At 36.8% G+C, this 15,057-nt stretch overlaps 1 protein-coding gene across 1 annotated transcript; it reads left to right on the forward strand.

Moving 5' to 3' along the window:
• The first annotated feature begins 460 nt into the window (after positions 1-460).
• On the forward strand, positions 461-14,028 carry LOC131771581 (glutathione hydrolase 1 proenzyme-like). The gene is made up of 16 exons (XM_059087393.2): positions 461-687; positions 1,443-1,590; positions 2,196-2,340; positions 3,190-3,319; positions 3,842-3,909; positions 4,490-4,563; positions 5,506-5,591; positions 6,024-6,134; positions 7,332-7,419; positions 7,637-7,767; positions 8,098-8,174; positions 8,736-8,888; positions 9,949-10,069; positions 11,644-11,712; positions 12,408-12,576; positions 13,122-14,028. Exons 1-16 carry the CDS (start codon positions 607-609, stop codon positions 13,298-13,300), a joined length of 1,830 nt encoding a protein of 609 aa, XP_058943376.1. The 5' UTR covers positions 461-606; the 3' UTR covers positions 13,301-14,028.
• Positions 14,029-15,057: the final 1,029 nt, after the last annotated feature.

Consider the following 15,057-nt stretch of genomic DNA (forward strand, 5'->3'; position numbering starts at 1 on the left):
GGAACGTTATTTTAGTATATATTAAAACAGTGAGATAATATGGCACAAAAAGATGATTTTAACTCATTTATTCCTGCAATGCTTACAATATTTTCTAGCGCAAATTCCCCGTGAGTCTCTCGAAGGTGAGTAGCAAAGGATATTCGGAGTTTGAGTTGCCATCAGAGAGGGCCTTTGACGCTTTCCACTGGTTTAGTATTTAGCCGACAAAATAAAGGAAAAAAAATGTATAATTGTCAACATCTACTTTGATTTTGGGCAATTATTACTCATTTTCATAAGGCAGAGGACCGGGCCAATCGTCAACCCTTCAGCTGATTGAGAGGTTGGCTTTGGCTCTCCACGAACGACAGGAACTTGTACCGGACCAGCCAAGTCCGGTCGTGACCGACTGATGATGATTCAAAGCACAGCGGGCTCTCAAAACGACTGCAGGAGTCTGGAACCAATTCTCATCGTCTGGAAACGTAAACTTCCTCTGAAAGCACGACACACTGAATAGAGGAGGTTATTATTTTTTTTTCGCAAATCTGGCTCGTGTCTTTGTAGAGATCTAAATATCCCAGTGTATAAGAAACCCGCTCGACGTTGAATGAAAGAGAAAAAATGGTTGGCGGAACGGCGTTAGAGGAAATGAACACCTCGGCCGAAGACACGGTTAGCCTCATTCGGCATGATGGCGAACAGGTAAGCACACTAAGCTCTACTTTCTAATCAGCTTAAAGCGTCATTTGTGCTTTATGGAATAATTACTGTTGAAGGTTGATAAGCTAATAAACCCCCTGTTACCAGAGGTAGCCTCAATCATTGCGTGTCGATTCATTTTGGTTGAACATAATTAAGATATAATGTATGCAGGTAGTTGACTCATGCTTGTTATGATTTGATTTAAACATATATCGATATATATTACTTTATTTCGAATTCAGTTTGGAAAAATCCCAGAGGCAATCGATTACCTAGATATTTTTAGCTCTCTTTTAATCCATAAACTCTAAGCATAATGACGGTGCTGTGCGGAAATCTCTCCAAAGATTGCCCAGGAATTTTCAAAATGACAGTATCTGGTTGATAATTGAGGAACGAAATCAGTACTTAGATGATCAGAAAACCTGCGGAAACCGAAAAAAGATAAATTACCATATCATAATAGATTTTCTTGGAAATTACACTCTTCGATTTGATGAATTCTCCCTCATTTCCTGATAGAGAGGTTTGCTGTGAGGCAAATGATGAAAATTGAAAATGCCGCATTACTATATCTGCTAGGGATCTGCTAGAGAAAATTGCTATTAATTTAGTTCCCAGGAGAAAATGTAATAAGTACGTAATCTTGGACTTTGAAAACTTAATCCAACCAAGCATAAGTAGTTGGTGATCTGCTATGTGGAACTCCTGGAATGTTTTCATGCTTCACGGTACATTGTATATAATTCTTATAGAGTGATCCTATAAGCAGTGGTTATAACCTGCACAGAAAGCGTAACAGAGGGAGGGAGGTCCGTATGATCATAGTTGCTTGTCTAGTGTTTGGCATTGCTGTGACTGCAGCTCTTATTGTGGATATCTATACTGGTCATCACCATACAGGTACAAAAATTTTTTTTGTCAGTCATTTTTAAGTTTTCAATGAAAAGGTTCTAAGTAATTGTCATTGTTTTTTATTTCCTTCATTGTTTGCATGTAGCCTGTTTAGCGTAAATGTAGCGAACCTTAATGAATGTGCATGGATTTAACTCATTTTGTTTTCACAACTATCATGATAGAAACTCCTGATAGCTAGCTGCAAAATTGTTGACCTTTGCTTGTGTTGCTAAAAATGTGTCCATAACTAGAGCCAGCTCATTATGGGTATCTGTTTTACTATGTAGAGGAGTGTATAAAACATTTATATGGGGCTTTTAATAATGGGATTGTAATGTAACAGCCTTAAGTGTAGTACTGGGTCTTAGGGAGAGTGTCCATTAATGGTGATGTTTTTTCTCCTTACATTATCAATATGATATCAAGTACTACAGGTGTTGAGCATGAAGAAAAATCTATTGGGTGATATTGTTATATTCAACACAAATGAGGATTTCTCTCAGACCAAACACAAGCAATTTATTTTGAACCACATGGAGAAGTGGTAGATTTTGTTGCTGTAATATCTTTTCCTTGTTTGATTGTGAGGGTTTCTTTTTTTTTTCGATCAGGTCATGCTGCTGTGGTGTCAGATGTTAAAGAATGTGCTGATGTGGGTTTGGATCTGATCAAGAAAGGAGGCTCTGCTACTGATGCTGCTATAGGAGCCATGTTATGTGTTGGAGTGATGAATCCAGAAAGTTCAGGGCTAGGAGGGTATGATAGTATTATTGTTATATTCAGTAATACTTCATATTAAATACTATCAGAGATGCAATAAACACATAAATATATGGCTTCTCCATTTAGCCATTTTTCTGTTCATTTACTAAGTAAATATTATTTCAAATGTAGAAAAACCTTTTCAAAATAATTTAATATATTTGCATTTTTATGATTTTGATGTGACTTTGAAAAAAATAATGAATCAAAATGAAAATGAAATTGGTTAATTAATAATAAGACTGTTCAATTTCTGATGCCTTCAATATTTTTTATATTATTTATACAGGGTTTATATAAAAGTTACATGTACCCCATGTCAAATAAGACTTCATAAGTCAGCAAAGAATTACAAATAATGATTAAATGTTACAAAAAAATGCATTTCTCAAGTGCACTTACAGTGTTTGCAGGGATATACAGTCATGTATGTGTACACACAAATTTTTCTTTGGAAATGTTATTTCTGACCAACTTCCTACACAAAAGACAAAGTGTTTTGCTTTTGGAGTAGTCATTTTATTTTCTCCGACAAAAAAAGATAAATGCATCTTCTCAGTAATGCACTTATAGAAGAAAGCCCTTCCTCTACACACAAAATTAAATGCCTTGGCTTGAATCCTTTGATCACCAGGTGACATTCATATCTTCATATGGGAATACATTATACAAAATTTGTGACTTTTGATGTAAATTTACAAGCCAAAATATTTCTCTAATTGACATGACGCAAAGAACAGTCTCTGCTTGAAGGGTTAATGATTATATTAAATGTACTAGCAAGTCAAGTGCAGTGATGTAGTGGTTAGTTCCTGTGTGTCTGGTGTTTATTTTTGTTTGTAGTGGTGGCTTCATGCTCACTGTAGTTCCCAAGAAGGACAAAGAAGAAGCAGAAGTGATTGATTTCAGAGAAGTTGCACCACAAGCAGCCACTAAAGACATGTTTAAAGGAAATGGATCACTTGTGAGATGGGTGAGACTGCAATATGTCTAGACATGGAATATAGAGTCTGAGTACAGTCAAAAGTTTTTTGCACTCACAATGACTTCTTTGTTTCTGTAAGCCTTGCATCTTTTTGTAGTTAAAAAAAATTAAAAGTAAACTTATGAGTCTTTCTGCTTTGATTTGGCCTTCAATATGTAGGAACTCATTTTCATTGAGAAGTTGTTCATTAAAATCACAAGTTAGAATATCATTGTGCTGCAAAAAAAATTTAACAGTACTAACTAAATTAAAGTGTTGCTAGTAAGGAAAAAGAAATAAATTCTAAAACAAGACCAGAGAATTTACCAATTACTGTACCACAGTTGGTATTATCCTTGGGGCCAAACAAGTGATTAGTTCTTTGTTCAATTCACAGCTTAATGGGATACACTGTACTGGTATCAAGAATTTAAGCTGGGGTATATGTATGACCAAAGTGAAGCTGTAAGCATTAAGGATATTGTTATTTCTATACTTGTTTCTACTTACAAAAAGTTATTTTTTGACCAGGGTGGGTTGTCAGTTGCTGTGCCAGGTGAAATAAAAGGATTTGAATTGGCACACAAGAAGTCTGGAAAGTAAGTATCATGACATGGGATTGTTCATAGCTGTGTAGCTTAACCTGTTAACCCCTGACAATTATAAGCATCTAATTTCTCCCAACAGTACTGCTCTTGGATCAAATATGATGGTTGTGAGAATAAAGGAAATGATCACAAATTCAACAAGCTCTTGATTATATGACAAATTGTCCTTCTAGGTACCATAGGAAATGTATAGAAAACTATAGCAAGAACTTGCAGACTGATGTTAGGGTGTAAATGGTTAAAGAATAGATGCCGAGGAATATTGCAAACAATGGATTTTACATAAATCTGCCTGGCTATTTTAAAAATTGTTATGAATTTTGACAATTGTATTATAAGGGCTTCAGAGAACTGAATTTATGCTGACATACTGACTTTGAACACTAAGTCTTGGAACTAATGATTAACTTCCAAACTATTGGTTCAAAATTGTTTTTCATTTTGACAGAATTGTTTCTGTGAAATTACATGTACAGAGGACAAATTCATATTTTAGTGCAGTTTCTCTATACCTTCTTGTGTTGAAATGCATGTTGGTGCTTAAAATATTTTTATGTAATATCCATCACAGGTTAAAGTGGTCAGAAGTTTTTGAACCTGCCATTAAACTAGCCAAAGAAGGTTTTAAGGTGACTGCTCACACAGGTCAGTTCTCACTTGAAATGTTTATGAGCTCAAGATGTTTGATACAAAATAGAAAGAAACGATTGTTTCTTATTGTTTTTCATTCAAGTTTTCTTGTGTTTTACTTTTGACATATTAAGAATTTCCTCTTCTGATTCTCTAATATACTTTTGTTACATATATTATGGTTTTTTGAACTTGAGCTGTATAGGTTATCACATAAAAATTTGTCTAATCAACAATTGGGAAGTTTGGAGAGCACTCAAGAAGCTAGAGTTGCTTGAGGCATAGCCTCAAGCAACTCTGACGCATTCTTCATGCCCTCCAAACTTCCTGCGTGCTTCATATCTCGATGATCGCACGCTGACATATGAACCAATTGTTAAATTTAAAGTACAATTTGGGATAAAGAGCAACTTGTAGTCATTGAAAAATTTATGAGAAAAATCATGTGATTAATAGCTGATAAATAAATATACAAGCAAAAATATGACTCTGTTTTCCATTTTAGTTGTCTTTATCTTGTGTCATGGCTCACCAGTTTGGCCACTTTCCTTTGCCTTCTGCCAGAGCAGTCTGGTTTTTTCCTTAGGAATTTCTTTCAAACTTTTAAAACCTCTCACAAGAATAAATGAGTCTTTATATTTTTTCTCTTTGAGGTGTGGGTCAACAGCAGTAACCATTACACTAAAGCTATCACGTTTGTAATCATCCCAGTCTTTTGTTCAAAATGTTGCATAAAATTCCTCGCGATTTTGCTTTCATGTTCCTTTTTTTGGATACCAGACTTCTAGTCTGTTGTTTTTCCTTTGTTGGGCCTTATTTTGGCATTCTCCCTTAAACTCTGAATTAGAACATAGTCCTTACTACAGTATCAACCAATGAACATGCTGATAAGATAAGCTTTTAGTAGTTTAAACAAGTACTTGACTTTATATCAACTGAGGCTAATTTGCTATGCAGGAAGAGTTCTAAGGAATTTGCCAAAGGAATCCCTTAGTACTAAACTAAAAGAAATGATTTTGGACCCACAAGGGAAGCCTTTGAAGGTAATTTCTTTTACTTCAGTTGCAACAGAAAGGAAATCAAAGTAACATGTCAATACATTATGTTTTAAGATCAACCCTTGATTGAAATTTGCTCCACCAAGAGGTTTGGAATTCAAGAAAATATATTAGTCAACTCTCTCAAAGCTGGAGATGTTTAGGAGTCCAGCAGTGTGCTTCTTGTACAGGTTTGCCCAATTTAAAAGGATTGATAGTTACTGTTGAGAACAAAATCATTGGGAAATATGAATTGTGGAACCACTAGGTAGAAGCCTAATATATTCCACTTGAAAATGATATGTACCAAACACAGTTACCTTAAAGTTCATGAGTTTCAAAAGGACACCTGCTTAAAATGGCATCAGCTTTTTTTTTACCAAGGTATGCTTGAAGAGAGAGAAGATTGAATGTTGAGGTATGGGTTACTATTTCTAGGAAGGAGATATAATGAGAAATCCAGCTTTGGCAGAGACATTACAAAACATAGCAGACCATGGGGCTGATGTTTTGTACAGAGGACCCATTGCAGAAAAAATAGTGGCTGCGGTAAGTTCTTTTCATGAAAAGGGATATGTTGCTTTGTAAGAATTCAGGTGGGCTTTGCTTGGAAGTCCACTCCAGGGCATTAGGACAATTTACTGTATTTTCTACTTATCTTATATTTTTAGCTTGCAAAACTTAAATTGGGAATTTATTTATTTATTTATTTATTTTTATGTCTTCAGTGTAAACTGCATTGTATGCAAATTGATTGGAACAAAGAAAGTGTTAATGTGTATGGAAAGTTATCAAATCCTACAGGACTTACTTAGGGCATCAACATGGCTATCATTTTTATTTCTTTGATAACCAATATAACTGTTGTGATGTCAGGTGAAAACAATATATAATTACTTGTTGCGTCTGAAGCTTTTATAGTCATTGGGGATGTTTACCTTGCTTTATTTGCCATGAGATCCTTATAAATTTTGCTGAAAGAAAAGAAAATCGTTTTTTTACTAAATATCTTTTACTTTTCTATATGACTTTGTTTAACTTCTAATAAGTTGTACTGGATTGAAGACCAACTTACAGGCATCTCTACTTGATTTTATACATTGGCAAGTTGAACCGTTGGTAACTTGACCATAATTCAAGAAGACACATTCAATCCAAGTCACAAAGAGAGGACTCCAAAAAAAATTAATGACTCAAAATGGAGAGAACTATATTTACCAGCAGTTCATTTAAATAACCACACTTTTGTACATATTGTATTCGTTTTCGCTTCAGCCCTTTTATAAGGAACCATTTATTATTTGGAGAAAATAGGAATTTTTGATGTAAATGAATTTTTTAGCCATAATTAAGTGACAATTTCAAATTAATTTGCTAAAGCTGACAACTAGTCCTGCATTTTCCCATTTTGTTAATTTTGATGTTATTGAACCTTTACTGGTTATCATCAATAATTTTTATTGATCAAGGACATGTTAATAATAAATAATTCAAAATACAAACTTTTTGCAAAATCATGCAGTTGGAGGGTTGCAAGATACATATCAATGAGTGTACATCCAAAAATCACTAATGAATAAACATGGTGCAGAACAGATAAAGAAAAAGTGACAAGATTCAAATTTTTGGGGGGTTAACTTTCAATAGAAGCTTAAAAAGTTACTTGCTTTCACTTTGAACTACAAATTAGTTTTCACTATTGTTTGAATCTATAGACTTTAATGTTACTTGTTGTATTGGATTCAGGTCACATCAGCAAATGGAATCCTAACCAGTAAAGATTTGTCAGATTACAAGCCTCTTAGCAAAGCTGTCATTAATTCAACATATCTTGGTAAGAAACAATAAATTAGTCATTTATTTTTGTTTTGAACGTAAGCAAAATATTTAAGTGGCTCTGAGAGCAGATACAAGTGTACATGTATGTTTTCAGTGTTTGATAGAATTAAAACTGTGTGTGCCTGTTCTTTTAGTTTAACTCTCTAACCCCTATTGTGAACATGAAAGTAAAATTTCAATGTTGTTGTCATCTTCAATCGATATTTTTCCAGGTTATCAGGTGATTACAACACCTTTACCTTCTGGGGGACCTGTTTTAGTGTCATTGCTAAATATCCTTGAAGGATTTAATTTCACCAACAAAGATCAAGGAAAAAGCCGCTCATACCACTACATTATAGAGGTGAGGAAGATACATGTTTAGGAAAATACAGGCAAACATTCAAACCTTCTGTCTCATCAGATTTCCAATAAGAAATTTTACAGAGGAAATCCCCTAAATTGTAATTTTGCACAGAGTTAATTTTTTTTAATGAAGCACCATATGAGTCTACTGCAGCTGCATAGTAGTTCTTAAATTTTCTCCAGTTTATTTTGGAACTTCTTAGACACGTAGTACCCTGTTTTATGATTGCAATAATGATCAAAATTAACTAAGGCTTAATTAATTTTGTAGAAGAGTTATTGTGATGCCCACATATCTTATAAATGTGTTTGTTGATTTATTTTGTAGGCCATAAAGTTTGCTTTTGCCCAGAGGTCATTGCTTGAGGATGGCAATGTCACAAAAATTGTTAACCAAATGTTAAGGTAGATGTGCTGCACAATTTCACCTTTTTTTTTCTAATGTTTCGCTTTATGCAAAATGAATAGAAGTTTGTAGAAACGTTTTGTTTGTGTAGAAGGATTTCAGGGTGCTGGGGAAATAAAGTCTTTATACTTTTCACATTTTACTCTAAATGTTCCTTTCGTTCTCTTTCCATTGGTCCACTCCTTTTTTAAGTTCTCTGACCTTCGCCACCTTTCGTGGGTTGTCACGCAGCGTTGTGACAACATATCAAAGAAGGGTACCAAGGCGACCGCGCCTCCAGTCTTTTTGTGTCCTTCATTGATACACACCAACATTATTCATAATTATGTGTTAGAGTCAGAAAGAAAGTATATTTTTGACTTTTACTTGCATTTTAGATACAAATGTTAATTTTAGTTGTAAGGAATTTGTAAGGAAAAGAAAATCTGTAAAAATCGATGTTAGAACTTAAGACCTGTTCTGCCTTTGTTGAAAATTATTCAACGCCTTTCTTAGTTATGGAAATGAATCTTCTCCGTTCCCATTTTTTTTAAAATTCTCACATCCAACTTTTCTTTCAGCAAAGAACATGCGAAATCCCTCAGAGAGAAAATCTCACCCAACAAAACCTTCAATGAATCTTATTATGGGCCAATGTTTGGCCAAGCAGAGTCACATGGTACTGCGCACGTGTCTGTTATTGGACCCGATGGTGAACTCGTGAGTGTTACCAGGTGTGTGGAAGGGTTACACTATATTTAGAACATAACTGACAAAAGACAGTTAGAAGAGTTGCGCTAGAGTTAGTCCATCCGGGTTAACCCTTCCTATGGTCATTAAGTATTATCAACTGACGTTCGAACGTTAGCTCTTCGCAATTGCTAGTTCTGGAGTATTTGTAGATCATGGTGTTGTATTGGTCCATAAATACACCTCGAAGAAATTAGGCCAATACCCAATATGCAATTTGTTAAGGACTTTAACAACCGATGCAAAGTCTTGGAGTGTGTAAGTACATTAGATTTTCTGTTAAACTCGGGAATGATTATTTCCATGTTTTTTCGATGTATAACGATTTTAGATATATGAAATTCATATATTTGCACTGCGGTGAAGAAACGAATTGAAGAGATCCTCGCAGCTAAGAACACTACTGAACAAGTAGTTGAAAATATGACCTGAAAAAAATTCAGGCCCGTACGGGATTTGAACCCATGACCTCCACGATACCGGTGCAGCGCTCTACTAACTGAGCTAACTAGCCAACTGGGAGCTGGTCAATATGTTGGGTCCAAATAAGCCATCCAAGTGATGAATAATGATTTTAGATATATGAAATTCATACATTTGCACTGCGGTGAAGAAACGAATTTAAGAGATCCTCGCAGTAAAGAACACTACTGAACTAGTAGTTGAAAATAGGACCTGAAAAAAAAGAAATTCAGGTCCGTACGGGATTTGAACCCATGACCTCTGCGACACCGGTGCAGCGCTCTACCAACTGAGTAATACTCTCCAAATTCGTTTCTTCTCCGCAGTACAAATATGTGAATTTCATACATCTAAAATCATTATTCATCACTTGGATGGTCTATTTGGACCCAACATATTGACCAGCTCCCAGTTGGCTTGTAAGCTCAGTTGGTAGAGCGCTGCACCGGTATCGTAGAGGTCATGGGTTCAAATCCCGTACGAGCCTGAATTTTTGTCTGGTCCTATTTTCAACTACTAGTTCAGTAGTGTTCTTAGCTGCAAGGATATCTAAAATTCGTTTTTTCGATGTGTTTTTTCCAGCTCAATAAATGAATATTTTGGTTCGGGCATCATGACAGAGAACGGAATTATTTTAAACAATGAGATGGCAGACTTTTCAATTCCTGGAGTCACGAAGGTTGGCTGGGATGGGCCACCCAAGGTAAGTCAAAACGTTTGCTACATCCTATGTATTATTCCACCTTTATAGGGAAATGATGGCCATTCCAAAAGTAATCATACTTATCAAGGCTGTGCTCTAACGGCGCCCGGTCGCCTGAGGCGACTAACATTTGGCCTCGGGCGACTGAAAATATTTTCTTGGTCGCCCGGCCGGGCGACTGGCTGGTGTTGGTTTCTTGATTTACAGTCAAAAAAAAAAAAGAAAATGTTGTTCAATCGGGCGCGCGTTGATATTCAAAGGTCGTTCCACGTGAATTTACGTGTAACATAATCATCGACTTTGATCGTGACAAGCTGCACAGTTTTCGATTTTAACCGCTTTTCCAAATAGTATTATAATTTTTCCTTTAAATTAGGATGGCTCGTTAGTTAGTTTTTGAAAATCAATTGTTACTTCTGCTCTGACAGGCGTAAAGTACGGTCGACGATTAATAAATCGCTAAATGAACACGGGAGTCGTTCTTTTAAAAGAAAATGTTGTTCCATCGGGCGCGCGTTGATGTTCAAAGGTCGTTCCACGTGAATTCACATGTAGCATAATCGTTGACTTTGAACTTGACTAGCTGCACAGTTTTCGATTTTAACGGCTTTTCCAATAGCATTCAAATTTTTCCTTTAAATTGGGATGGCTCATCAGCTAGTTTTTCAAAAGAAGTTGTTACTTCTGCTCTGATAGGCGTAAAGTACGGTCGGCGATTAATAAATCGCTGAATAAACACGGGAGTCGCTCTTCTATGCTAATTTAATATTTTAGCCGGCTTTTTACTGCCGTGTCTGCGAGGCAAAAACATAACTTAAGATTGTTTTTCCAGTAAAACACGATGTATAAAAAAGAAAAGATACGTTTTTTTTGTGATTGTTTTAGAAACGGGTATAAACTCTATAAGTCCCGCATTGTCCTTGGTGTCGTGACAAGTTATTACGTATCACGCACTAAAAATAAAATCGACCGAATCCACAAAAAGCTCATTTGTCTTGAACATTTCACCGATAACATAGGAAAGAAAATACTTCTGTTCTGCTCTTAAACGATGACTTTCCAACAAGATGACTTATTCCAAAAAGATAATAGTTTTGGGGGCGGCCGCGGGTTTCGTTGCGGAAATTCATGGCAGCTAAGATCAGCTACGATGTTTCATGAACATAAAAACAATAAATAAATGCACATAGTTCTATTTGACTCGTTACGAAAACAGTTTGTTTAATTTTTAATAATTAACTGACTGATTTATTAATTTGGGCGACCAACTAGGAGGCCCGGGCACCTCAGCTAAAATGTTTGGGAGCCCGAAGGGCTCCCCGAAATTTTGATTTGGGCGACCATCTTTTAGGCCTGGGCACCCAAGCTAAAACGCTTGGGAGCCCGAAGGGCTCCCTGAAATTTTCCTTAGAGCACAGCCTTGCTTATAAAAATATCTTAGCCCGACATTTCACAGAATAACCTCGACTCTCTCCTCGTCGACGACCTAACGCAACGTAAGAACGTGCTAAATGTGTTTTATTCAGTTGGAATTTGTTCATTTAACTGCCAACATTCGGGCCGTTTACTTTCAGGCTAACTTTATTGTGCCAGGAAGGCGTCCTCTCTCGTCCTGTGTGCCAACTGTTGTTCTTCATAAGGAGGTAACGAAGTTTGCCAAGGTTCAATGTCGCCTATATGTTAAACTGCATTTAAAAGACTGACATATGGAAGCAAAATTACTAATAAAATGCACCGTCGAGTAATGGTACCTGCGATAAGATGAATGCAACGTTTTTCGAGGACTATAGGAAAACTAAAAAATTACATTACAGCTCGGTAATCTCCACAATCGTTGTTGTTAGAATGAAAAACCAAGCAATTATGATTGTATCTCAGCAAAAAAGCGAGACTTTGAAACTTTGAACATGTGTCTGTCTTACACAATATTTACAACTGATGTATCGTTATTGTTGTGAGTGATTCAAGGAGTAAGATTTGGGAAAAACGGTGTAAAACGGTGCTCTAGCAATGGCAAAAAATTAATAAACGGCGTGGCGATTAGTCGTGTAAATATTGTATTATAACTTTCTATTTAAATTGTAAAATGTTTTGGTAAAATTTCCGCACAGCCCCATACTATTGTAAACAAATCTGTTTTCTCAATGGCAATGTATTGTTTTTGTCATTGTTTTCTCCAACCGAGAACTGAATGCGTATTTAGTATGGGGCTTTGCGGAAATTTTACCCCTTCCTCTTTTTCTCTCACCTTATCCTCCTTCTTCCACATCTCCGTGTTCCAATCGAGCATCATGAGTGTTCGCTCTAGAAGTTGTTAACGTTTGTTTTATTTCTTCAGAAACGTTGTTGGTTCCGCATGTCACTGGGGGCTTCTGGTGGAATGTACATAACGCCTTCGGTAGCTGAAGTTTTGGTTAGCTATCTCGCCTTTAATATGTCGTTGAAGAATTCCATTGAAAGACCAAGAGTATTCTTTAATATAAACACTGGCACTCCAGAAATTGAAGGTACTGATGTTGGCTTTGTTTTTCATTTCTGGTTTTGCATGCGACAGGCAGAGAGAAACAAATAATTATGACGTTCATTGCTATTTTACCAAATTTGACTTCGTCTCGTCAGTGTTCACGTAAATTAAGAATTCTCATATGGTATACAGACAACGGCGTGACTCAAATATGCCTTTTCCGAATTCTAAGTACTGTCATGTTCAAAATGAGGGTTCAAGTTTGAATGAGTTGTATTTGAAAAGGAGAGTTAAAATTCTTTGGCATGAAATGCTTTGCACTTATCTGAGCCTTTTCAAGGCGAATAACCATGAAGTGAATCCAACCCAAATTTCCTCCCTTTTTAATCTGCTCCACCACTGGGAACGGGCTGTGCGTACCTCAGAAGAGGCACTGCATGATGAATATGGCCCATTGAAGAACAGAGAGGAGTTAACCTTTGCTCCCCAAAAGTCCAGTTGCAATCACAATTTTCTGTTTGATTTAAATTTTATTTGCTGTTATTGAAACGTAACAAACGGTTGACTTTGCTCTATGTTTTCCCCTAGCTGACAAATTCGAAGACAAGGAAGTGGCCTCTAGTATAAAGAAGGATCTTCGCAACATGGGTCATGATATCTCGCAGAGGCCTGCACTAACGGATGTAAATGGATTATCATATTTTAAAGAAAACGTTTCAGCGCATGCTGACAGCAGAAGGGGGGGCGAAGGAAGTGCTCAGTTTTAATTTGGAATTTAGTGGCTCTGCTCTGGTGTTAATTTAACTCCAAGAAATTATTTATTCTGTCACTAAAGTAATGTAATGGGTGTATGTTTAGGGGAAATAAATGTGTAATAGTGGTTTAAAAGGTTGCCGCTCGCATCCAGGAAAGGCTGGTTTTCGCTTGAGCATAAACACAAGCCAAGACACGCGCGAAAAGTTAGGAAAATGACGAAGAAGAACAATCTTGTTTCAGTTTTATGTTCATGGTTACGTTTGTGTTACTTTCGCTGTCCGGCGTGATCTCGGTGCTAAGGTTCATTGCTGGGGCGTTCTAATTGTAGTTGGTTTACTTAACTCAACCACTCAGATTCAAAACTAAAACCAATCACGACTTGGTCACTCGTGTTTTCATTTCATGTTTCTTTCTTTTGATTGGCTGCAGTTTTTATTTTTGGTTTGGTTCCAAGTACTTTCTCAACTGGAATTCTCTCAAGCATGACAGGCTGTTTTTACCTTCCGGTTTTGGACGGACTGAGAGAAAAATGCAAAAATTAACCGCTGTTCATTTCCATTCACCGTTTTCTTTGTCTCTCCTCGCTCTTTTGTGTTCGTAATGATGCGCCAGTGAAAATCGGACTGAAACAAAATCTGTCATTAGAGACTTCTTCAGACTAGACTGTAAATAGTGCTTTGAAGGTGGGAATGTACCTTTTTATGTAATAGTAAGGTTGTAATAAAGGTGTTACTCTCCACTCCTTTTATCTCTTAAATACGATATCGTTCATAAAGTTACTGGGTTCTTCTTCAGGGGGAAACCATGTTCGGATTCGTGAAAAGTGACGAAACTCGAATCACAGGATCAGTTGAAAGTAGACATTAGATGGAATATGCCCATGATTAGCGCCTCTTTCTTAACAGTGTTCTGTGTTCTTGGGAAAAACACTACTTTCACTTCATCTCTCCACCCAGGAGAGTAAGCAGGAACCAGTAAACCGCGAGGGGAACATTATACACTTAATGTATGGTCCGAAGGGAAACAGTTTTGTTTTCCTCGAGTCCTCATGTTTGCCGAGATGAAGTGGAGGGAGACATCAGGATAAAGGGGTAAGTTTCTAAAGAAACTGTGGTGCTGCGTCGGTGGGAGACTATAGCAGGTAATTTAGTGTTAACAACTGGGTTGAAAACGTAAATTAGCCACCGTAAAGGGTAAAAAAGCCGACGTTTCGAGCGTTAGCCCTTCGTCAACACTAAATTACCTGGAAACATCAGGACTCGAGGGAAAACAAAACTAACTAGTTTCCCGATGGGACTATACCTTAAGTGCTTTGTTAAATATATAGACTTTCCCTTAAACAATCATGTGGCAAAATCGGCGCGCGGGCAACAACTCGAGCTCCGCAAAGGTATCCCGGACGGGATACATTTGAATTTGATTAGGGGCACTTGACCAAGAATCAACCAATCACAGTGCTCGTTTTGTTAACTGAAAGTTTAGGTATATAACAAAATGAAATGTTGAAGGTGAATTGCGATGGACTGGTGCTTCATCCAGCGAGGGTAGCTTTACATCTGGTGGCTACAAGCCACGGAAATTGGGATAAGCCCTGAATAACAGGAAAGGTTGTAAGGCTCAATTTTGTCGGTATTTTCGGTAGACCTATGTGACATTTTCTTTTCACAAGCGACTAATGTGTAGCGCCCTCACTTGTACTCACTTGCTGAAGAATTTATCGACTTCGCTCAACCTCAAGATGGAGGAGAACCCGCTCGTAGGTGACAAC

This window comes from Pocillopora verrucosa, chromosome 1 (assembly GCF_036669915.1).
Source record: "Pocillopora verrucosa isolate sample1 chromosome 1, ASM3666991v2, whole genome shotgun sequence".
Classification (NCBI taxonomy): Eukaryota; Metazoa; Cnidaria; class Anthozoa; order Scleractinia; family Pocilloporidae; genus Pocillopora; species Pocillopora verrucosa.